The sequence below is a fragment of the Triturus cristatus genome, chromosome 8 (genome assembly GCF_964204655.1).
Source record: "Triturus cristatus chromosome 8, aTriCri1.1, whole genome shotgun sequence".
In the NCBI taxonomy this organism is placed as follows: domain Eukaryota; kingdom Metazoa; phylum Chordata; class Amphibia; order Caudata; family Salamandridae; genus Triturus; species Triturus cristatus.
This window is the reverse complement of record NC_140591.1, coordinates 1179546685-1179572774: the sequence shown is the minus strand read 5'-3', so window position 1 is coordinate 1179572774 and position 26090 is coordinate 1179546685. Positions and strand designations below refer to the sequence as shown.

Below are 26090 nucleotides of genomic sequence, written 5' to 3'. Positions count from 1 at the left end.
CTTTACAAATTACTTCATAATTAAGTCAATAGGAAAGTCTAAGGAGAATAGTTTCCTTTCTGTCCCAGCAATGAATGAAGTTTGATGGATTTTCATGAAGACACAGAAGAAAATACAATACAAACATTGGCAATTCCCAGGTAAAATTAGAATGGATTTTGTTAAACAGGAAAACTGGAGTGAGATGCAAACTCGAGCTGCCAAAAACTGAAAGCACATATCCTCCATTGATATTCGACCCAAAATAAACACTCAAAAGAAGTAAATAATGCATTTTGTTCTTTTTTCCAACATGGCCCCATCAGCTGAGGTATCTGTCTTGTTGTTTTTTTTAATATGGAAATTTGCATTTCTGTTTTGAAATGCTTCTGTACACCAGAGTGGAGGCTTCAGGGCTAATGAGGTCTTTGTATCAACAAGCTTCTGAGATTTGAATGCCAGGAAAGCTGCTAGCTTTTCATTGGAAATATATCCAAATGTTGTTCTCTCACTTCAGGCGATTAGGCAAATGCCTGAGCTCCTCATCCCAGTGGCATATTATTGCACACTCGCCTGCTATCTGGACCTGCTTGGTCCATCCTTCGAAGATCTTGGTGGAAGAGGGATTGAAGATGAAAATGCTTGATGCATTGAAGGAGGTCATCCCAGGAACAGAGTGCTTGATTGGGATACTCTTGCATGCATTCATAGTTGGCGTAAATGTTCTAGACTGGAAGAGGACGAAGAAGCTGACCATCAGCGATATAATCCTAATCAGCCTGGGCGTGGTCAGGTTGTTCCTGCTTTCCACCAAGTTGGTGCAACATGCCATCAACCTGTCTCACCCTGATCCCGATGCTGCTCAAACTGTGGGAAGGGTTTTGTTAGCTGTAGATATGAGTCTCGGCTACATCTGTTTCTGGTTCACCACATGGCTGTATGTGTTCTACTGTGTGAGGATTGCCAGTTTCACCCACCTGGTGTTCCACTGGCTCAAGGAAAGGATCCCAAGGCTGATACCCCTTCTGATGGCATGCTCTGTGGCGATATCACTGGCGTCAAGTCTACCAGTTCCATGGTATTTCTACCACATGTGCTACTACAATAGCAGCGACGATACCAGCATCACTGAGCCAAATTGGAATCATCCTGATGGTTTCTATGGGGAAGACTGCTATGGTGAGGAAATTATCTATGTCTATACAGTGGGGTATGCACTACCTTTCCTCATCTTCTGCATCTCGTCAAGTCTCTTGGTGGCATCCTTGGGCAGGCACACCTGGCAGATGGGGCAGAACAATGATGTTGGTTTGGGAAACTCTCACAAGGAGGCTCACTACCGGGCTGTTAAGAGTGTGCTGGCTTTCACCTTCATCTTTGTGGTATATTTCATCATCCTTGTTTTCAAAGTCATCAACAGCATAACAGCACATAGTTGTTGGGAATGGATCTCCCCCATAGTGGAAGTGGCTTACCCTTCTGCTCACTGTGTTATCCTGATCCTCAGTAACTCCAAGCTTAGAGCGGTGGCAAATGGCATACTCTGTTGTGTGAGCTGTAAGGCTAAGCAGAGTGCTTCCAGCGACAATTCACAAATTTCCACCCAAAGGACATCTGCACATTAATTCAATTCAAAATACTAAATGCCAACTACTGAATCATATAGAACAGCATTTCTTAGCCTTTGGTCCGTGCACACGTGCGGGTTCACAACTCAAAGGGTCTGCAACTATTTACAAAATTGAATAGCATTAGCAGATGTATACCAATACCTATATATATATCATTTAAAGATAGATAGCTAAATAGCTAGATAGATAGATTTACAACCTGATCCAGAGTCCGTGCCGGATACAGCATGTTCCACTTCTGACAGGCTTCAAATCTGTTGGGGGGGGGTCCTGATAACACAACCAGCAGGGTCAAGACTCGTCACGTTTCGCGGCTCACACGAATGAAAGCACTTTAACTGAAACTTTAGATTTGCTCGAGTTGTATCCAATACGACCTGTAGATTAGGTAGAACGTTTACAGCGTCTCATAACAATACCGTGCACAAACACCGCCCATAAGCAGTGAATCTTAGCCTCCTAAACTTCAAGTGAGAGATATGTATCTATATATATAAATATATTATTTACAACAAATTATTCGTGATATGTGTTTGTCCCAGCTCTAAGGAGGTGATGTGTGTCCACAGGTCAAGTAACCTGTAATGTCTTTGGAAATGCTGAAGCTCAGTGACACACAATGACACACTGACAGATGGACTTTGATTGCAAGTGTCAATGTATTAACAGCAACGTATCTATTGTTGTTATTAAACGGACACTTGCAACTGAAACCCATATGTAAGAGTTTTTAACATTTCTAAATATACCTCTGTAAATATATATATATATGGAAATGCAAATGTAATTTCTTTGTACTGCTCTGTAAACGTGAAGGAATTTGAAATTGAATGCTAAAAGTTAAGTTGTATCCTTAGCTAGATTTGTGGGGGCAGCACAAGCCCAGCAAACATAGGGGCATATTTACAAGGAAGTGGCAGAGCCTGGCATTAGCCTCCTTGGCTTAACTCTGCGCTCCACCACTTCTGAAACACAGGGCTGCCTCGGATTTACAAGAACGGCGCTGACTTGCATTTCCCTCTGTGCTGGCGCTAATTTAGCTGCCTAGTGCCACTGTAGGCACCCTTGCAAGGGTGCCTGCGTTGAGGGGAATGATTGTTTATGTGCAAGAAGGTGTTCTATTAACTATCAATGGTGTTTTGCTGTTTCTATTTGTGCAACACAATGCAGCACAGATGGACACAGCAAACATGAGGAGAAATTAAACATTTCTCCTGGTTGTGCCAGGGTAAGACTAGGATTTCCCTGGTCTTGATTTTGGCCCTGCCCCATATTGACGCCACACTTTTAAATATAAGCGTCAAAATCAATGGGTGTTATGGTGGAACGCCCACCACAACATCCATTGCCCGCCCCTTTCACGCTAAGTATAGGGTGAAAAGGTGCCTTATTCACAAGGCGGCGTTAAGCCACGTTAAGTGGCTTAATGCCGCTTTGTGAATAAGGCGAAGCCCCTATTGCCACTACAACAGTGAGAAAAGTGACATTGTGGTTGGCGATAGGGGCTTGTAAATAGGCCCCATAGTCTAGTATGGAGAATTAAAGCACTGGTATTTGCAGATAAAAAGGGAGCATTCATTGAGAGCAAAGAAGACAAAGTGATATGCTAGAGTCCAGAATATAGCTTTTCCTTTTAGACTTTTAGAAATAAAACCACATTTTGAAAAGCTCCAGCGTTCCCATTCAAATCAACGTTTTGATTATTAGATAATTTTTGTGTGTGAATCAAATAAAGTAGTTTATGGTTTGTGTTTGTTTGATATATACTTGCTTCCTTATTTTTGAGTGTTGTATTGAGGTTCAAGTAGTAGAAATTGCTTGAGGTGGGGTCCCAAGCTTCCGGTAGTGATACAGAGGAGGTCCACAGAAGTCAACGATGAAGAACTAGTGATATAGAACATTAATCCAGCAAGATGGTAGTTGTTGGTCCATGCACCACGATAACTGGTTCTGGAGGAAAATGGCTTGACGTAATAAGACGATGATAAAAGTAGTGCATAGCGATTGTCATTTTTGGTACTTTAACAGTTTCCTACGGGCACGAACAGTGATAACAGCCAGAACATAAATGGGTGTCTGAATTTTAGTAATTGGGATTAATGATGAAACATGCTCACCACAATTTGGCACAATCACGATTCATGAGCTGACAACAGAGTAGTAATGCTTCAGCTGACAAATGTGTACAATTTGGACCTTTATGAGTCCTTACCATGGTTGGGAGAAGAGTTGTGAAAATGTTTGGACTCTCGTTAATTATTGGATTTACTAATAATAGGGGTTTTAAGCCATAAACAGTGGCCATGTTTAATGGGTCCTGATAGAGATAGTGGATGGTGTTCATGGCATCAGACGGGTAGCATTGGTGGTGACCATGAGAGACGAGGATGGGTGGCGGTTGTAGGTGGCAAGGAGACTCGAGTTGAGGCACATTTTAATAATGGCTAGGAATGAAAGAAATGGAGCTCAGGTCAACATTTTGGAACACTCAAAGACATGTTCAGAGAAAACAAGATGAAGAATATCAATAATTTTGGGGAACTGGTAGAATAGATCTATGATTGGCAATATGCCAGCTAGGCGTAAATGGGTGTGAGGCTGGTAGACCAAGCGGGTGGGTGTAGGAAATCCTTTTGTGTATTCCCATGGATTTATTGCTTTTTCTAAATCTCAGTACCTGGTGTATTAGACCTATAGGCACTGAGGGCTACTAAGCTGAACCTAACAGCATATGCAGTTCCATAAACATGGTAACTATTTTGACTAAATTAACTGCCATGTTAGACTTTTCTGTATGTCTACCACATTTTCATACAAGCTACACAGTGAGCATAAAAGTCATATACTCCATGTGGGTTGCTGTGAATCTCTCAGCACCCACTTGTGGCACAAAAAACATAGTGTATAGACTGGGCAGCAGACCTTTGGCACTATGGCCAGACCTGGGCTCCGCTGGTCATCTGTACACATATCGGTCATTTAAGTACTAAATTTGACTCTAGGTGAAACAGCTGAGCTGTTAGTGTGCATAGTAGCGGCAAGAGCCAACTGCACAATGTTCAACTAGAAAGCAATTAAGTTGCACTTACTTGCATGCTTTAAAGAGGAACTTGTGCTCAGTGCTCTGTTAAGAGTACAACTGCAGCCTCCTAACACATTGGTAAGCTGGTGTACTTTTAAAAGTCTACTTCTCTAACCCTAACCTTGACTTGTGAGAAGCTAGGCGACTTAGTCACAAGACATATAACTAACTGGCACAAATAAAAAGCACTGGCTAGGGATATTTGATGTATATGTTACATTAAGTTCTTTTTGAAAAGTTGTTATATTCAGCCTTTAAAACATTTAGCACAAACTTGCTCACTAGCATCAGCAGCCTCTCTGAACTTCTCAAAAACACCTTTAATTACTTTCATCCACACTTAATTTCAATTCAGAAAAGACATAAGGTCCGAGGATCTCCCAAGACAAGACACTTCCTCAGTTCAGGGTCTCTACTGTTTGGCAAGTCTGTGTCAAAGCAGAATGCCACTGTTGAAAGACGTGTACAAACAATGAAGTGACAGCTTGGCTCTTTCCTTGTTCTGGGAACCTGGTGATGAGGAATGTTTGACAGCTCCAAGCAGCCAATCCAGACAGAATGCAATCTGCCTTTTATTCCACAACAGCTTCCCAAAGGGGTCAGTCCCAGTTAGTCCTTTAAAAGTAAACTGGGCGCACAGACAATAGGCAGTCTCAGTCCATAGCAGAAATAACAGATCGGTGCTTGCAAGAGGTCTGCATCGCGTTGTCCATGAGGGGGACACAAGGGTGGGTAGTGTGTCAGGCTAGAAATCAGAGAGAGGGACATTTGGACAAGGTCCTCCAATGCCATTTTGGAAAGACAGAAAATATGACTGTGTGATAGGTTAATGCACAGGAACTGAATACGATTGTTGAAAAAGTACACAGGGAAAATTGTGTGGGAATTTGGATATGATTTATTTAGTGAATCCAGCCTATCACGAGTGGTACCGTCCTATATAATGTCGTTCTCCTCACTTACTACTCAGATTGATAACGGAATGTGAGAAGACAAGGAGACAACTGTGGAAAATCCATCCCTGTCTGGGGAGGTACTGGAAACTGTTCATACAGTGCCTTGAAACTCAGTCTAATGGCTGCTCTCAAGGTCAGAGAAGCTAACCTCCTGCTGCTGCACAGAGGGACGATCATTCAGGACATCTCTGCAAGAAAAAACAGCTGGAACTGAACTTTTGATTCTGGTCCAGATCAAAGTGGTCAAAGGCCTTTCTTGTGGTGTCCAAGGAGTACTCCCTGGAGATCTGGGGTCATTTGGAGTGCCAGAAAAGAATGTATAGAACTTTCGCAACAAGTTTGGAAGGAGACATTTGTTTTCATCAAACTTTTAAATCTGTATATTTGCTGCTGAAAGCGAGTGGAACTATGTTTTTGAAGAAAATAATTTAATAAAAACCTCTGTTTAAAACGTTTCCAACAGTTATTGATTTGTGGTGATGCCCAGAAAGAAATGTTGTGTTTAGAGCTTGTTTTTGAGACCCACAACCACAGCGTTGGTGTGCTTACTTTTTCACTGACATGGACTGCTTTAAATTTAAAAAATATCCAAATACTTTTGAGTCCTCTATTAGATGTGCCCTGATTTTATGACATTTTAATCATTAAATTGACTTCCCTGAAATAAATTCCTTTGGAAATTTTGTTCTTCTAATTTCTTAACTGTAACATTCTGTACTGTAATGGATCATAGTTGCTTTTATTTAGCACTTCCAACCCCCGGGCGAGGCTCTGAATGGCTCTACGGACAGGTGGCACACTACTCTTAAATGCATATTGAGTTAAGATTGTCTCACAAGCTATCACACAATTTGTAACTTGTCTGCTATTCGATTTGTCATACAATATGTTAAGGATGCTTTCATACACCCCACCTAGTGCGGCCATGCAATATATGTCCTGAGGAGGTTATATTATAGCTCATGCCGTCAGTAGCTCAGCTGATGGCGCATGTTGTCGCCTAGAGATAGGCCATGGCTGTGCTGGTGAACAGGCCCAAAAACAGGCGAGCGCACGTCTGGGAACAAATAATGAAACATGGGTTATTAATTTGGGAAAGGGGACAATTATCAACTTAATAAACACACATGGGTTAGGTCTCAAAACAAGCCCCATGGAAACTCTCCTCAATCCCCAGTAGCTGTAGCACAAGTAGCAGACAGATCCCCGGAGAAGTTACAGTTAACTTCAACCTGCAGACAAAAACAAACACACACACCTTGCCTCTGTTTTAAAGGTCTTAAAAAAATATTTTACAAAATAGTGAGTTATAAGTACACCTCACATTCCACACTCCTCTCCCTTCCTACTGCTCCTTAAGCGCCTATCCTGCCCTGCTTCTCGTGTAATGTATGTTAAAATTATATGCCAGCGTGACAGTTGGGAAATCTGTAGCTCCCCCCTCCCCCCCCTTAATCTTACTGACCAAGCTACGTCCCTGCACAAGCAGTACCAGATTGCAGGTTACCCAATGGGCTAGTTTATGTAAAAAACACATGTTGTTGCATTTCAGTACAATGGTAGAGATTAGAACATGGGATAGTTTGGAAAATCTAATCTGCTGTACTGCTCTATCAGATTCATTCCTCAGATCAGTTTTGTAGGAAGCTGAGAGGTCTAGTTAACGCCAACCGTTCCAATTAACACCAATTTTTCACTGAAGTCTGAAGTTACTCAATGAGAGACTTTTGTGTGCGACTCTAACTGACATTGATCTGTGGTCTCTACTGTTTCCTGGCCATTTGATGCTTTATGCAAAGTTGTAGTACGGATGTTGCATACTGCAGCTAGCATGTGGAAACACCCTTATCATTCTCTAGCCCTTATTATGACAGTGTGTACTTTTGTTGAGGCCCTACTTCTTGTGGCTTCCCTACAGAAGAGCGAGGTCTTCCCCAACCTTTGTAAATTCTTAGTAGTTTTGAAGTTTTTTTTTTTTTTTTTGCAAGAAGTGAGTTACAGAGTTTAGCAGCTTTCACAGAGAAAGAAGTACCCCCCTCCACCCCCCGGAAGTTTCTTTTTTAAAGGCGGGAGGATTAGCTGTGGTACCAGCCTGGATCACAGTGTTCTTTCTTCAGAGTATCTTTTGAGCTATAACTGTAGGAAGTCGGGATGAATGCCATTGATGGCCTTGGGTATAATGCCTAGGATCTTGAACATAGACTTTCTAGCAATAAAAAGATTGAGAAGTGTTACTAAAGAAGGGGAAGATATGATCCTGTGTAGGAGTTGTCTCGCTGCAGTGTTGTGCATTCTTCGTCACCGGTGAATAACAGAAAGTGAGACGCTATGGTAAAGAACATCTGTATAATCCAGATGTAAATTGATGAACGAGGTGGTATCAGGAATAACCCAGGTATTCAAAACGGTGACTTTCTGTGGGGGGAAAAAGCAACATAATCTGCAAAAAAATTCTTGCGAGGCTGTGACGTACCTTCCTATGGTGTCTGAGGAGCCAGGACTACTAACCTGAAAATGGCAAGGGGCAGAACTTGCAGATCATGAATGGCAGCAGTGCTTTATAAGCAGTTCACTTCCCTCGGGAAGAGGGGTGGAACTTCCAGGTCACGAGTGGCAGCTCTGTTTTATAAACGGTTCCCTATCCTTGGGGAGCTGTCTGATAGCTTTCTGTGTTATATTGGCTCCTTCGTTGTCACTGCTGTTTGTTCACCCTAGTACCTGTCATTCATGTTTGTTGTTTTGCTCCTTGTTCCCTGAACTTTGACCTGTTTGTGGATTACGATTTAGTTTGGTTTGCTTTGTTTGTCTCTTTCTTCCTTTTACCTTTGTTCCAGGATTTACAATCTGGAGCTCCCCATTTCTGATGTTGGCTTTCTCCATGTTGGCTTCACACCTGCAATTCTGAAGCCAGTAAGCATAATGACAAAAATCACCTTTGTTATCACGTTTCTTCTGACTGTGTTCTGTAGCATATATTTGTCTGTTTTTCACCTTTATTGCATTTGATGTTAACCTGTAAGATCACTATTGTGAATCTCCTCAAGTCTGAGAGACGTGCCCGTACAAAAACATGATGTTACGGCTCTCTTTTCTCCAACACATTCCCCCTTCTCTCAGGAGTTGGTTCTGCTATCTATCCTTACTCATGTATGAGCAGAACTATTTCCTGGGGAATGGGGTGGATTGTCACCAGACTATGCCATTCGAAATCACAAATCCTGACAGGTAGTTACCTAGATCTTTTGTGGACATCCCAGATCTGAAGAAGATAGGACAGCCATGGAGAGGTATAAATCTGTGATAGCTCCCAGGTTGCACATTTCTGCTGAGGTCGTTCGTAATAGCCCACATTCCTAGGGCCAAGTTGCAGGAGGAGTGTAGCTCTTCCTGGTTCCACATTTGGGAATCTCTGTTTTGGATGCTGTGTGTTTGAGGTGATTTTTAACATCCATTGGTCAACAGCTCAGGGACAGTCACCAAATTTTGCATTGTCAAAATCTCTTGATTTTTCTGGTTTCTGGGTGATACGAGTTGCATCTGCATAGTTGTAGTAGGCGAGGTTAAGGATCTGATTAGTTCAAGGATTGGGCTGATGTACGCATTGAAGGGGATAGGATAAATGATTGATCCTTGATGTATTCCTGCTTTAATGTTTTTTTTTTTTGGGGGGGGGGGAATGAATCAAGATACCAAGATGATGCTTGATCTGTAATTAAGGTAGACACTAATCTAGTCGAGTATGGTTTAATTAATACCAGTTGCTCTTAGTCTATCTATGAAGGAATAGTGACGAGCTGTTCAAAGGCGGAGGACAGATCTAGAAAAAGTAATGCTGCCTCCCCATTCTTATGTACTGTTGCTATTTTAGATCACCCCAGCTGGAGATGAGGGTTACATTCTGCATCTCTGGTTGGTTGGTGATAGAAGCATATTTTCTTCCGACAATTTGGAGATCCGAGTGAAGGCTATTCTTTCTGTCAGTATTCCAAGGGAAGGACCATTTGAGATCAGCCTGTAACTTGTCTGATGTGCAGTGGTGGCTTCTGTTGATGAAAAGCAGCTGGGCAGCGCAGGGGAGAAAAACAAATAAATGAATAAAAGTACTAACCTGCAGCCCGCCGCCTCGGTGCTCCTCTGCTCCTGTCGACTCCTGTCAGTCTACAGACTGGTGCACAGGCTTCGAGACTCCCCTACACCAATCCAGATGCTGGTAATACTATTATCCAGCATGAGAGAACCGCCAGGACTGGTCTGTGCTGGCTGGTTTGCCGCTCAGTTAGGGCCTGGGAGCCTGTGCCTGTTCTCCACCCAGCTGTGCAACACAGCTCAGGTTGGATAAATCTAAGTGCGCATATCGATTTGGCCGTCCTAAGACAGCCGGCCAACTCACATGCGCACGTACAGTGCCCCCCATTCCTCCTACCTGCTGCGGAACTTCAGGATGGCCCCACCCTGCCCTAGACTCGCCTTTTCGGAATGAAAAATAAAATGGTAATAACAATGTTTTAGTATCAATTAATTTTTCATGTTTGAACCGCTGATAGAGCAGCAGGCGAGGCTCCTCTTTCCTAATGGAGGAGCCGCTGCTGCTGATGTGCTGGGTTAAGATTGTTCTAAAGGAGCGGTGGTATGTTGAATGTCTTAAACTCTGATGGAAACGGGCTTTTAATTATCATTAAGGAATTGCTGAATATATTCATTCCTGTTATAGAGACTGAGGTTAATAGGGGGGGGGGATTCTTTAAGGTTTGTGTCACATGGGGGCTGGATTCTGACACTGGAGGCAGCACCACCGGCCTTCACTAGTTGTTGGAAGTTAGAAGTTGTGAGTAGCCTGAAGGATGCAAGTGTAGGATGGTCTTTCTTTGCGGTGATTCTTCTTGTGTGGTAGGGGGCAGCAATAGATTTTGATGGAATGATGTGGATGAAAGAAGTGAGGTGATCTTCCCAAAAGATATAAAGGTTCCAGGAGGTCCAAAGATTAGGTTCAACAGATGGCCTGCTGTGCTTAGGGCCCCATAGACAGCCTGAGAGAAGTTATGAGATTCCAGATATGGTTGCTTTTTCTTGGCGGCTGAGGCAATGATGGATACTCAAATCAGATGTTCAGGTCTCAAAGGATGCACAGATTAGTACCTTTAGTTCCAATGTCATATATGGAATCAGGGCACTTGTGAATGCTCCATTGTTTAGGTGTGGGCTGAGTTTTAGGAGGAATGGACAAGAGAAGAGATAGGTCTACATTTTACCCGTAAAGATTACTAGTAAGTCTGCAAAGTGAAATTCTTCAGTTTTGGAGGTTACAAAGGTTCATTGTATATCACAGCTTCGCCTCCTCTGGCTTACCCTTGGTGACTGTGTGTATGACTTTGACATCGAGATGGGATTCAATTGTGGAGTGGCAGTGCAGTGTCAATGCTGAGCTATGTTTCTGTCAAAAGCATGTCTGTTTTTCAGTCTCTTAACAAGTCAACAATATTCTGTCTACTATTGGTCACTGACTGTATTTTCATCAGCAAACAGAATTAGTGGAAGGCTGATGTAGGCAGGAACTAGAAAAAGTTGTTGTGCTGTTGCTCATCCTTTAAAGGGCACTTTCCCCTGAGGAAGGCCTTGCTGCTTTTGCCAGTCTACCACTGTATGTGTGAGGTTCTCCACATAAACCTTCTTTCACTTTTAGGCTCTAGGTTGTTTTAATTTTGTGGGAGCTCAGCCACATGACATATCAAAACTTTGGTCTGTCCAACACATAGTATGCGAATCCAGTTTCCTAAATTGAGGTTTTAAGGGAAGGGCAGGATTGGGATAATCTATTTTATTAGCTAGATTTCATAATAATCTGCAAATCAGTATAGAGGGGCGCGTGTTGATTGTAAGCACTGGGCTGTCACATTAAAGTAAACTGTTCTCTATCATTTCAGCATAGTGACTGTGCCGTCATGCCCAATGTCTTTCCCATATATCAGTTATTCCTTTATTGTTATGGCTTCTAATGCCATGTTTCAGCTTCACTATGTCCTCCACTGTTGTCACTTCTGCTAATAAACTGGTTAACATTCCCATTATTCACTTAGTTTGACTTGCATATTAAATGCCCTGCATAATTAATTCATGCAGATCGTCTGGTTTCATACGCCAGTAGCATGTGCCATTATTATGCCTTTCAGTCCGACAGCCGCGCTTACATAATCTTTCCCTGCACAATTTCTCTAATATTGTACCTTCTTTCCTATTCATGCACCCCCCACGTTTCCTAGAGTGCCCCTTAATCCAGCTTGCATTCTATAAACCTCTAATTCCACACTGAGCTTGCCATCACGTTGCACTTTTTCACTGCATTCATTTCATATACAGGACCTTTAATGTCCTCTCTCTTTCTCGCACCTTAACTGGTTTTCCACCAAATCAGATACAGAATTTTCTAGAATCCATAAATGACCCAGCGCGCATGCTAATTTTGTGCCCAACATAATATGAAAAATTGGACACATTAATATTGGCACATACACAAACTTTGTGCACGCTCAATGAATCTCGAAAATAGCCATTTGAGGTTTCCTTAACTCTAGTATTTTTGTTACTTACAGAGCTCTTAGAGAGGTTGTGCAGGTAGAGCACCCATTTTCTGTTCCAGAACTTTTATACAGTTTGACGCGTGGTGTGTTATAAGATAAAATATCCACCCTTATCCAATGGCTGTCCCCCATGGCACCGTACTCAAGTCCAGCTTTTACTTCCAGAGCTCTCAAGCTTCCCAGGTCCATGGGTGAGTAGCTCATCCAGTCCAGGTTTTTTCTATGCACTCTAAGATTTGGAGTCCTTCTTACCTTACAAAGAATCAAAACTACAAGTTGTAGAAGGCAGAGAAAAAATTCGGATTAGATGAGCAGTTCACGCATAGACCTGTGAAACTTGAGATTAGATTTGCTGCATGTCATGGCTTTTCTGTTATAAATAATTGTTTTCAAGTGAGTCATTCCAATGGGGACAGCTGAATCAGGCACTTAGATGAACACCACCACTGGGTTTCTGTTACTTTGGCAACATGAAGCGAGGTCCCCGTCTAGTCGACGTGATCTAAAATCCCAACTCCCATTATGCAATAGGTTGTTGAAGGATTGCCTCAAAACTTGGTGGTCCTAATGGCTTAAAATTAAGACAACTATTTTGTGGCAAGGTACAGTTGGCCAATAGGGTCCTATGCTTAAAAAAAAATTGACATTCCTCAGAGACGTCTATGGAAAGCAATGTGCAGGTATGAAGACATTTGAAAAAACATACAAGCAGGGAGGGGCCTAACATTTTACGGGGGTGTTGCCGGAACTGCAGAATACCAGGTAGTCGAATACAAAGGTTCCCTACGTTGGTTCCACCTATTGCCTCTTTTTTCTACCACCCTACTCTATCTTTTGACTGACTCAAGAAAGTCGTTTTTTTAGGTCTCGCCTGAGCCAGCGAATGCGCTGCACTGGCGAGACTTTTAGTTAGTGGGCTTCAAAAAGCCGACCACAGCTTTTTGTGTGGCCTAGAGCGTGCGGTTACGTGCACAGTGATGTGCGCGCCATCTGGCTTTCCTCGCATCGCTCGCGGGCACCCTTACAGCACGCGATCAGGCGCCATCTGGCTTTCCTCTAGCTTGCTCTGGGCCTCCACCTCGGTGGGGAGCTTGACATCCCCCACTCCCAGCACGTTGTGCTTGTACTTCTTCACAAACTGCTTCATCTGCTTCACCTCGCATGGGGACAGCTCGTGGCATTTTGAGGGGTCCTGGTCGTGCGCTGGCAGGTGCTTCGCCAACTGCTTCTTCCTGTACTGAGCGCCCTCGGAGCCGGCCACCAGCTGCTTCTCCTTCGGAATCATCTCCATATAGCGCCTCGCCTAAAGAAAGAGGAGGAGTCAGAGAGCACGCACCATGTCACTTACAACACCTCAGAGCAGAAACATTTACAGTGCGGACCAGAAAACGTGCGAGGCCGCTCCATCAGCAGCAAACACACCCATGTTAGCATTAATGGAGAAAAGTTTAACCATTCAAAATGTGTTTTTATACAGGCTTTAGTAACTCACTTTTAAATTGTAATCATCTGCAAAGTGGAAAGTGCTCACAAGACAGAGTTGTGAAATAAATTACATCAATGGTATTACATTAGTCCAGAATAGTGTTTTCCAATCTTTTGAACGTCCAAACCGTGTAATAAACCAGCAGAGTGCAACAAAGTATGTTCTGGTACAAAAGAACAAACAGCCACTGAAATTCGAGAGGTCTATCCGTGTTTTTATTAAAGGAAATTTAGAAATGTCATTCCCACATCCCAAACACAGAGTACACCAGTGGCCTAACAGCACCTCCACACTAAAAACACAAATGCCGAGCAGCTGCCCAGGGCTCGGATTAGTAACACACGCACTGCTAAAGTGCAAATGACACCGCGGGCCACACACAGCCCTCCTGCAGCACTTAATCTTTCGACAATACTGCACTGAAAGAAGAGATTTCTATTCAAATCTTGAGCTCTGGTTCATCAGGCGCAAGTACAAACTGCAATGCGGTTTTAGTTTTTTTTTTTTTTACTGTCAACATAGTCAACAGGTTGTTACCATATACAGTAACAGAAGCTTGGAGATATCTGACGGCTTTCTGCGGCTGACAAGACAAATGACACTCTCTGGGGCAAGGGCCTCGGCGAGACTGCTAAGTACATTCCAGACTATAGCCTTGCTGCTACACTACACAACGCTGCTGTGCAGGTCCGAAGCACAGCACTGGATGGGGTACAGTTTAGTTACTAACCTGCCTGTCGGCGAATATGGACGATACAGTTTTTTTTTGCATATTTATATAGCGCGAACTCGACCCGAAGGTATTGGAGCGCTTTACATAGCACCGTATTTACATTACACATTCAGGCAGGGGGAGATTAAATGATTTGCCCAGAATCACAGGCTGTGGACGCGACCTCGAGGCTCGAACCCTGGTTTCCTGCACAAGAGGCCGACGGACCACATCCTCTCCCCAAAAATGTATTGCAGTTCTAGCCTCACCTAAGGGTTTAAGTGGGTATGGTCCCTCCGGGTCTCAGACCCGTTAGTAATTAAAAACGGACATTGAAAAGGGTCCCTATCTTCATGTATTATGCTGCATAACTAAATACTTATAAGGTCCCAAAAACGAGACCTATTGGCTATGCCAGTGCTTGTTTCCAGTGCTTGTTTCATTTCCACGTTCCCTTCCTCCCTTCTCTGCCTTTCCCTCTTGTACTGTGTCAAAATACCCGAAATTGAAAGCCGGAGCCCACTACCTGCAAACACCTGCCCTTGTGCTTAGGCATTTTCCTGCACCAAGCTTTGTTCCTTCTCCTTTAACGCACGTCGCTTGCACTTTCCTCTATTGAAGAAAGCTCACACTGTCGGACAAAGCACAGCAAACCTTTCGGTTTTAAAATGAAAAACAAAAATCCACAGTGACCTAGTTGTGTGGCCCCTCCTCTTTCGGGAACAGGCAGACGCCATAGGAGGGTTGTGGGAGGCATATGCCAACGCCCCTTCTGCCACCATTTCGTTTTCGCTTCCCTTTTTTGTTCCGGCGAAATAGATAAACGCCGCTCCCATGCGCTCCGTCTGCCACCTCCCTCTCCCAGGGGCGTAACGGAATTGAGCCCACCCCTCCTGCAAAGTACATGGAGGGGCCCCCACGCTCCGAACCCAGCTAGGAGCCCACCACCCGTGCACAGCGCCGCGTGGGGCGCCTGGAGGTCTCCCCCTCCCCCCGCAAATCGGGGGCTATTGTTACGCCGCTCCATGTACCCCCTCCCACTAACAGTTTCTCTGAATTCAAACCAGTCCAGACCGTGCCCGGACTGCGCTGAAGTTTTAACAAGTTGCACAGGGGCACCGCACTTCCTGTATTTTGCTCCACCCCCCGTGGGCGTGGTTACAAACACTTGTATGTGTGGGAGGATGGAAATCTCGGGGTGAAAACCTTAGCATATAAGTGCTGTGGAGCTGGAGAGAGAAGCAGTGCTCTCGGTAAGTAGCTGCTAAGTTTTCAGACAACTAATGTGTGACATTTCCATATTTTCCATGTGTTTATGTGTCAGATTCAAATTGCTTATGAGGGATACTTTAGCACAAAAGTCAGTGGACACATTTCCGAAAAAAAATGTGTGACACTTTCAGCCATTATTGATGTTTTGTTAGATGACAGCAAAGTTGAGTCTGGGATTAGTAGTTTTGCTCTTAGAAACTAAATATCAAAACAAAAAACAAGTTAATAGTGAACACGAGACAGCAACCGGGCTACATTTTTCTTTACTTTTAGTCCACAGTGGGAGGGGAACGGCAACAAGTTAATTAGGTGGAACCTGCTGGGTGCTTGTGAAGTCAGAAGACCAAAGGGATAATGTTTTTATTCGGATTTACTACTGCTGCGTATAGTGTTGGCATTTATAAATGCGTTGTTGTTAGTCACTGTAAAATGAATTGTACAAGAATATTTCCACTCTGATGGTAGTTTGCACAAAGACATATGCATATATAAAATACTTCCAGCAGTGCAACATGATCTGTCGAAAATAACTACCAAACTGGATGATGTGGCATAACATAATAAGAACAATGTGCTATATGTGAACAGTGAGCCGATTAAAAAAATACCCATTAAAGCAAAGTCAGCAACGTGTGTTTTTATTGAAATGGACAGGAAAAAAAACAGCGAGGAACACAGTTAACTCATGATTTAAATGTAGCAGTGGAAGGCAGGGAAGACCGACCAGGCCACAGCCACCAAACACGGAGCACGCTCCTAGCATCTCACCACACCTCCATCCTAAGCCAGCAAACTTTGTGCTGGCCGATTCACTGGTGTGCTGAAAGCCCCTAGTGGAAACGTGAAGGCAGAGAGAGGTGCCACTCAATTGGCGTGACATTGCCGCATGACTGCACTGAAATGCGTTAGTCTGACATCCGATGCGTGGCACTTGGTAGGGCAGAGCTTTGGTGATGGCAGCAAGGCAAAAAACTCCACCTGAAGATCGGGAATGAGAAAAGAGTCCAGCAGAAACAACAGATCCACAGAAAGAAGATCTTTCATGATTTAAAATGCCTTCAGGAAAAATATAGCAAGATTGTTGAACCCCAGGCAGAAAATGACAGACCAAAGAGGGGGAATTCCCGAAGGAAAAAATCCAAATAGTCAAGAAACAAATCTGGGACACAAATAAATAAGAAGTGTACGTACATAGCGAAGAAATATCAGGAAATTGCATTTGTTGAAATGCATCATGCATTTCTGTCAGAACCCCTATCAGAGGGGCAAGCAGGAGCTACTGGGCCCAATCATAGAGATCGAGGCCTTTAACTTCTGCTGTCTTGGGGCCCGACTTACTATGGGTCCTGAGTAACTGGGCCAAGTACCTCTTCACAACTCGACTCTCAGAAGTAGTGTGGGTCGAGCAGTCCAAGGCTGTTTGTGGAGAGGTAGATTAAGGGGGTGAACACAGACTCGCATCTCAAAATACATTCAGTAGCAGCAATAAATGACTGTCCAGTCAAATTCTTGCTTTTATGAAAAAGAGTATTTATATACGAGCAGAAAGTAAAAACAAGCATACATAAGCAATACACACAGTCCTTCCAGGTTGGGGCTCTAAGGTTTCGATAGGTAGGTCCCCGAGTCCCTCTCACTAATGGTAGTGGTTATTCCCTATAAACTATAAGCAACATACAGCTTAAGCCCCACTAGTGGAATGAGTCTCAGGAGTCCCACTCCGACTCTTACAAAGTCAAAAGTGTACCAGGGCCAGAAACGCCATGCATCATAACAATTTCTCTCTGGGCTTTCTGGCCCTGTGATCAGTCTTGCCCGTTCCTGCAGGGGTTGCACTACCGGAGTCCCTAGTAGTGTTACACTCTCAGACATTGCGGAGGGCTGTTACCATTGCTGACAGTGATTAGCCCTTGCGGCTCTACAGGGGCAGGGGCAGTGGCTGGGCATCTATGGTGCTTCCTCTGGTGAGACAGTAAGTTCCTCTGATCCTTTTCACAGGTGGGAAATGATCGCTTTAGTTCTGATCTTCAGTCTTATCTTGGGAGCGCATGTCACCACTGCATCCTCTCCTCTCGACAATGACACAACCAGGCAATATTCCTTGTCCTTCCAGATGGCCCCCCTCTGGCATACAGGGTCACTGACCTTACTCCACACACGGGCAATGGCTTGATCGGCTCAGCAGTAAGCTCCTCTTCATGGTGTCCATCTCTGGCATACGGGGTCTACAACTTCACTCTGTACACGATAGCCCCCTCTCACATACTACAAGATCGTCGACTTCACTCCGCTCACTGGCTATGGTCCGATCAACATGCCAGTCACGCTATCTTTTCCAGCAGCCCCCTCTGCACACAGACGGCAGCCTGATCGGTGAACCTACTTTCTCCTCACCTTGCTACGGGGATCCATTCACCAAGATTCCCCCATTGATCTCACTCCCTCCAGGCTCTCCTCCTCTACACATGGCACACTGGTCTTGGCAATCAGGCAGGCAGGCATTGGTGCTCCAGGGGCATGTGGTCTTGGATTTTCCTGGGTGATGTCTCCTCACACAGGTGGGGGACTGGTAGACCTTAGCCCCAGTGCTAGTTACAAGCAGAAGTCTTACACAGCTTCTCCTCCTCAACACAGAGCCCAATTGGCTGCTTGACTTTTGACATTTTTTGGGGGGCCTTGCGCTCCGCTTCATATAGTACATTTCCAGACACCAAATGTGATTCAGGGTCTTAGTCTTTAAAGTTTGTGTTGGGGGTCTGCTTCCTTTTGAAGTGCCCACTTCTCTGTTGTATTCTTTGCCAGAAAGCAGTCTGCACAGCAGGAGAATCTCCAAATCTGATAGCCCCCACAACACAGGCCTTGAGAGTGATTAGAGCTTCACACCCGAATGTCAGCCACAGTGATATAAGCTTCAAAAGGTTACCCCAGATGCCCAGCCCGAATCTTTATGATTCTCTTATCAGCCTATCTCCTTCCTGAAATGTGCCCATACAAGGCCCCTTTCCTGTGACCTCTCCCTGAATCAGAGAGCACCCTTTGAAACGTGCTGAAGAGCCTGGCTCTTCTTCCTTCAATGTGAGTTCCACCCAGCCCTCAGGAATGCAGCAATCTGCCAACCTGTCTGGGAGATTCCTCTACCTCCCCATGCTCCTCCAGTCTCCCAAATTGGAACCTAGAATCTTCCATGTATAGTACCATTCACAGACACACATTCATACAGCAACCATATGACCACACATGCTCTGCACTGTGGTACATACTAACTTGATGTAGGGCAAGGGTGAGTTAAGCATACAGTAGTGGAACTTTACTTGAGTGAGCCTGTAGCCCTCGCTCCAGCAACATAGGTAAAAAGACCTATTCACTTCTACTGATCACTACGTGGTATGCTGCCACCACTGGGTTTGTGCTGCATAACTCTTGGCAAAGGCAGTAAGTAGCCTTTCACCACTATGAGGGTAGAGCATTGCGCGCCTATCCCAGTTCAACAGGACTGCAATCCGGGAGACCGGCCTATGTCATGGTGCGCACACATGATCCACGTTCGCCCACAACAGCAAAAATCAGCACCAGGGATCCTGATTTTGTTGCAGCAGGGGCACTCGTAGCAGGGGTGTATGCCCATCACCATGTAAGGGACTTTTCCAAGCCAACAATTTCTAAGCACTTCCTTTCCTATGCTTAGCGAAGAAACTGACCTCACATGAAGAAACACAGCAACATCTTGGATTGGGTTATTCCAACAACTCTTAACAGACTGACCACCATCTTGGAAAATGCATTTTATAAGACCAAGCTTGTTAGACCTGGCATCTTTTGGCGTGGTTACCCCTGACTTTTTTGCCTCTACCACCTGTATTTTTGATGCTATGCTGGATGTCGTTTTTACTGGTATAGATGCTTTGGGCACTTTGCCACTGCTGATCAGTGTCAAAGTGCAAGTGCTCCCTAGGGAAATTGTGATGTAATTGGCTATACATGTTTGGCATATTTGTTATACCTGCAAGGTCCTAGTAAAGTGCACTGAGAGTGCCAGGGCTGGTAGTAGAAATGCTACTAGTGGGCTGCAGCACTGATTGTGCCACCCACAGGAGTAGCGCTAAAATGATGTCTTAGGCCTGCTTGCAGTGCCTATGTGCAGTCCAGGACTGCCATGTCGACCTGGCCAGTGCAACCACTGACCAGGCCTTATCGTTCCCTTTCTGTACATGTAAGGCATCCCTATAGTGGCCCTAGGTACCCCCCTGGGCTGGGTGCAGTGTATCTGAAAGGTAGGGCATGTACTGAGGTGTGTAACATGCCCTGGTAGTGAATTACAGCTATTGTCGTTTTTCACTGCTGAGAGGCCATCTTGCCCATAGGACAGAAGAGGGGAGGCTGGTTACATGCCTATCTTCCCCTAAAGGCAAGATAGAAGATCCAAGTTTGGTATCTTTGTGTTCAGAATTTAATTATACATCTTTTTAGGAAGATGGTTTTTAAATTCACTGTGTGAGAATAGCACTTTTTAGAAAGTAGCTATTCTCCTGTTTAACCTTCCTGTGTGCCTGTGTGCAGATTGGCTGACTGGTGTCATGTGATGGGCTAGGTGGCTCCAGGAGTCTGGATGAGTCGGCAGCAGGGTGAATAGGGAGATCTGCTCTAGATGGGTGGGAGGAGTAGCCCCTGGGTTTTGAATAGGGCTGCCTCTGCCAGCACAATGCCGGCTCCACCCCCTGCAGGCCAGGCTGAGGACTCTGCCTCTGCCAGCACAAAGAAGGCTCCACCTCCTGCTGGGTGTCCAACGACCCTGCCCCTCACTCTGAAAGGAACCAGGTGCTCCAGGGCAGAGCACACCCAGGAACCGGTTTGAGCAGGGGAATCCCCCCACTCAAACAAAGAGAGACAAAGACTTGGAGGGGTATAAGAAGAGGACCCCAGACACCTAAACTTTAGATCACTGTGGAACTAAGAAGGAACCTCTGCCAAGGAGAAAGCTGGAAGGAACTGAAGAGGAGAAGACTGCCTGCTTGCTGTTTTGCTTTGCTGCCAAGGAGAGGGGAAGGACTCTGCTGTGTCCCCTTCTTTAAATTCTGATCTCCAAGGGCCTGAGGAGAGCTGGCTCCCTGTTAAGAAGTCCCAGGAACAAAAGGACTTCACCACCAGCTCCCCTGGAACTCTGCTGAGGGAGTTCTGACCTGCCTTGGAGTGCTTGCCTAGTCTTGGGGCCTCAGGAGGTCGTTTTGCTGTGTTTGGGAGCTGGAAAGCAGAAAGCGTGAACAAGAGTAACTGGTACCCATCGCATCATCCGTTTGAGGGTCGCATCATCCGGTTGCGAGTCGCAAGATCGAGAGTGCGAGAAGAATTTCATTGCGGCGTCATCGCAGCACCCGGAGTCCCCGCATCACCGAGTGCGTCGAGCATCGTCCCGGTGTGTGAAGATTCCTGACACTGCGAAGGTCGTCGCAGAACCAGTTTGCGGGCCGCACCACTGCCGGTGCGTGAAAGTATCCAGTCGCTGCGTGCGTCGACGCAGAGTCCCGTCCCGTGGCGCATCGAGGGTTGCGGAGCCAGAAGTCAATGCCGCGCCGCGCACCGTGCCCCATCGAAGAGCGTCGCACCGTACCTGTGGGTGAAGCTTCCCCCTAAGAAACCCACGCAACGAAAGCCAAAGTCATCGCATCCTCCCCCTACAGATCGGAGCCGGCGCATCCACCTCTGCTGCGTGAAGCAGGGCTGCTGCAAAGCCTCCCCAAGGTCTCAGGAGTATCGCATCGCCTTTGCCATCTTCATTGTTATAGCTTTTGGGAACCTTAGCGCAACTACAGGTACTGTTGGGCACGAGAGTGTCGCATTTTGTGCATTGAGAGTCGCATTGTGCAGGACACTGATTTTTACATCCTGGAGTACTTTCTACAAACTCTTGAACTATCTTTAAAGTAACCTTTTTAATTGTATGTTGGTTTTTCTGTAGTATTTGGTCTTGTGAAGTTTTTAGTAAAGATACCTTATTTTTCTAAAACTGGTGTAGAGTAAATCTGTGGTGTTTTCACTGTGTTACTGTGAGTGTTGGTACAAATACTTTACACATTGCCTTTGATAGCCTAGACTGCTCAGGCCAAGCTACCTAGAGGGTGGGCAGGGGTTATCTCAACAGTGTATCCCCCTTTCCCTGACTAGAAGCAAGGGTCCCTACTTGGACAGTGGTACCTACCCTGCCAACTAGAGACACCCAGATCTAACAAAGCTCCATCCTCATTTGAAAACTCATGGCATCCACACTACCTTGAACAAGAGGCCCAAGTTTGACATTATGTGGCCATGCGGTATTCTGGAACTCTGCTGCTGCCGCCTGTGCTCTGTGCTACTTGCAACCTGTGAGAAGCCACTCTTGGCTCCTGCAGGTGCGCCAAAGCTCTACTAGGTCTAGTGGTAAAGAAGACAAGCCTGTCAGACAAGGCGGGCGGCAACGTGCTGGCAAGAGGCATGTATGCAACCTTTACTTCTTCTGAGTCTGTATGATCCTGGGTAAGCTGTCTGCCAAGTTCAGGTCCAGAACTTTACAAAGTACCTGAATTCTTCCAGTATAGATTCCCCAAATATTAAGAATCTCACACACTCCGATCCAACGGTCTTCATCTAATCAAAAACACAATTTAAGAAGTAAAGGAAGGGAGGAAGGATCCCTCTTCACTGTCCTCGCTACTGACCTATGGGACTCTTTCCTCCAAATATTACCCTCAACCCTATACCAACACTCTTTAGAGAGACTCTGAAAGCCTCGGCGTTTGAAAGCACATAGGTAACCTCTTCACCACTCACTCAATTAAATCAAACACATGACCCACACAGAATAAGTCAACAAATCACCTCGCCTCTTCATTTTTCAATATTATCCACTTCTGTCTCTCATCCCACTCAATACCTAAACATCCAGCCCGAATCTCATACATATTCCAAACCCATCCCACATACTCAAACATCATTACTATCTGTAAACCAACCATCCTAAGTGCAAATACACTCACGTCTGACCACTGTAACATATCCCCCTCCTCTGTCCTGAAGTAACACCTTCCCATTGTCATCATCCTCATTTGGCGCCTACCCTCCCACTCCAACACCATACGTCGCCACAGTACATCATAGAACATTAGAATACCAAATCAAAATATGCACAAATTTCAGAAACTGAAACCTTCCTTATATGTCAGTATGGGGAATCCAGCTCTCTGCCAAAGGATAAACAGGAAAACAGAACAATGGACAAGGGATAGGTCCCAACCACAAAAGAATACTAGACAGAACATCAACAGATATCCTTGGACTAACCTAATGGACACACGTCAGCAAGGTTAGATGCTCATTGTGCACCATCATACTCCTTCCCTGATTACTTCAACCAGTGGAGTACTACAGTAAAGCTTTCTGGGTGCTTACCGCTATTAGAAGAATACAACACTCGTTAACCACAAGGTCAATAAACCAAATTTGCACAGACAACCATCATCTGACACAGGTCAGGTGGAAGGCTGTAAGACTTGAATCCCAACTGCAAAACACCATGTAGAGATGACCCACTACACACAGGTTAGAAGGTTGCAAGGATTACTCCTCCTTATGAAACATCGTCATAAGGATAACCTTCCTCCTTCAAACCACACACACCCATGCCAAAGGTGACTCAAGAATAATCTTCCCAAGTAAGAAGGCTCCACTGGATAAATCACAAATACAGGCCATGGTCTCTATAAGCTCGAAGAGATCAAGTCATTGGGGAATGCTGTGCTCTGTATATAGCTAGTAACCTAAGATAACCTTAAATGCACCCAATAAACCAACACACCTACAGCCACGCATGGACAAAACACCAGAAACTGTGCATGTAGAATAAACATGCCAATAAGTGAACAGACACCCACACATAGATCACAGGACCCACTTACAACCATACTCGCAGACCATCATAGATGCAGCCACTAAAACCAACATATGTTCGATAGATATTCAAATATCCATGCAAAGACCAATACAAAGAGGTTCTGTCACCCCTCGAATGCAGTTGGACAGAATACAGGCAGGCCCACATAGATACAAACGGACAGATGGATTGATTCCTAATTCACCAATATGCTGAGGGCCCACAACTCTAAATGAAAGCATCCTCAGCTCCTGCCATCAAATGCTTCAAGCACTACCTCAGAGTAATTCAGAGCTGTATGTCCAGCACTTACCTGAAACTAAACCCCACCAATGTCAAATTCTTTCTTTTCTCCAACAACAACTAACAAAAACAACTAGTCCAATATTGGCTCAATGGCATGAGCCTCGGTAAGGTCAAACTTCTACTCTCATGACAAATCATTTTAATTTGCCCTTAATACTGACACCCCCCTCCGGTACCTTCTCGCCAGGAAGACCAAGATGGCCTTGTACCAGCACTGTCTATTAAAGAAGGTGGAACTGTCCTCTCCAGATAGCGATTTCAGAACAGCTGTGCAAGCCCTCACACACTTGAGGCGGAGTGGTGGGAACGCCTTACTTCACCACCTCCAGGACTATATGCTGACCATCCCCTGAAAGACACTGCATGCCACAGAATGCTTCATAAAGGGCCAGAAGACATTCGGGCACATCATTCCTACCCTAGTGGAGTTCCGCAGGATTTCCTTACTGGCCACTCCCATGTTCAAGACCAGCTGCATCATCTACCAATCCATCACTGACTGCATTTCCACCTCTCTGATTGACAGAATGGCTGTCTCTGGTGGTTCGAAGTAAACCTACAGAAACGACCTCATCAGATTGTAGACAGAGAAGTACAGAAAAGGAAAAGAAACTTGAAATTGACCTCCTCCATTCATGCCCTCAGGGACTAAAATAATATCCCCATAACCATCCGTAATCTTCCAATACTAACTCAATTTATGCAAGAGTTGAAGAACATCTACTTTATAGAAGACTACTTGATCCAGTAAAGGTCCACTTTCCCTTTCAGAACCTGGTAACATGCCTGTACAGCACTATGTATGTTTCTTTTTACCAAGGACAGCTGTTTGCTGCCTTCAGTTAGGTTTATGTTATTCAGATACCACATACGTACACGTGTTAAGCTGTTCTGAGAAGCCAACAATGGTCACAGGCAATTTTGTTTCCTAACGATAAAGAAAAGGAAGACATTGGGGCTATTTTCAGTGAGGCAATTATCATGATTACTGGAAGTAAAAAAAATATATGTGAGGGTAGACTCAATATTTATGTAAAAGCCTTTATAAATATTGTCAGGATATTTGGGTCACCATGTTGAGGCTGCTTAAGGGATATGTTTGAGCTTGCCTGAATGCCAAGTTTTTCACTTTTTTGTACCTTACATTTGGCCCTCAGTTAGATTCTAGACAATCCCAGAATCCAATATGTTTGCTTGCAAGAGCGACCAAGTTTGGACAGCTGTGGGAGGCGGGGGGTGCTTTGTGACGGGATCTTCCTCATTGTGATCAGTTGACTTTATCAGAGGCAGAGATGAAATGCCACTAGCCACAATATAAAGTAATAATAATCAGTTTTTAATTTTTGAAACTATCTTAAAATGTTGAGAAATCTGCAAAATTATTAATCCAGAAACACTAATCTTAAAGAGTGATAATTAGGTTTATGTATGTATGCTGGTGTGTTTTTTATATTGCAACCCTGGGTTGAAAGCAACAAAGTACTGTATGTAACTTTAATAGACCAAATCAAATGGGGAAAATGTGTCACTCTTGCAAACGTGAAAAAGGGAAATATTTTTTGGGGGGGACTTAATTTGTGTGGCAAGGGGGACTGAGAGAGTCCTAATTCAGTGTTGATGAGGTGGTTCTCTAGTTCCTTTATGACATACAATCATATGACTTGGATGTCTACTTTGGATGCGCCATCCGGAAGGCCAGAGTTTTTTTAAGTCACTAAACTGTGCCAACTACATCCAGCTCGTGTACCCTAATGGACAGCGCTTCTGAAACCTCCCCTCTCTGCAGAATCAATTATTTCCCAGAATGGAACAGTGCTCCAGAAGCCTGGATTTCTATTTGAGCCTTTCTGCTGTAGCCTCAGACTTTTCAGTTAAAAGGTTAAAGGAGGTGAAACATTAAGAAGAAGCCGAGGAGATTGTGATTTTCGGTAGAGTTGCCACTGTGTTCCAGACATCCGAAAATGCATTTTTTAGGTCTCGCCTGACCCAGCGCATGCGCTGGTCTGGCGAGACTTTTTGAGAGGGCTCCAAAAAGTGCTACCAGGCCAGCCTAGAGCTACAGTGCATGTGTGCAGGCGCACGCGCCGCGCTTGACCGCGATTACTTTCACTTTCGCGGCCGCTTTGATGTTTGATCGCCATCACTTTCGCGGCCGCTTCGCATAGCCAATAGGTCTCGCTTTTGGGACCTT

General features: G+C 44.7%; 3 protein-coding genes across 3 annotated transcripts in view; 2 read left to right on the top strand and 1 right to left on the bottom strand.

The window, feature by feature from the left end:
* Positions 1-611: 611 nt before the first annotated feature.
* Positions 612-1604, top strand: LOC146805572 (taste receptor type 2 member 40-like). Its single transcript, XM_085623811.1, has one exon. It carries the CDS (start codon positions 612-614, stop codon positions 1602-1604), a length of 993 nt encoding a protein of 330 aa, XP_085479937.1.
* A 7709-nt stretch (positions 1605-9313) lies between these two features.
* On the bottom strand, positions 9314-15108 carry LOC146805571 (testin-like). The gene is made up of 2 exons (XM_085622847.1): positions 14948-15108; positions 9314-13526 (listed from the first exon to the last, which is right to left on the bottom strand). The coding sequence occupies exons 1-2, from the start codon at positions 14975-14977 to the stop codon at positions 13245-13247; spliced, it is 312 nt and encodes a 103-aa protein (XP_085478973.1). The 5' UTR covers positions 14978-15108; the 3' UTR covers positions 9314-13244.
* A 104-nt stretch (positions 15109-15212) lies between these two features.
* The window catches only part of PLCXD1 (phosphatidylinositol specific phospholipase C X domain containing 1), a 135202-nt gene continuing 124324 nt past the window's right edge, over positions 15213-26090 (top strand). Inside the window, exon 1 of the mRNA XM_085622845.1 lies at positions 15213-15674. The gene's annotated coding sequence lies outside the window, so the exon portion shown is untranslated. The remainder of the gene's footprint in view (positions 15675-26090) is intronic.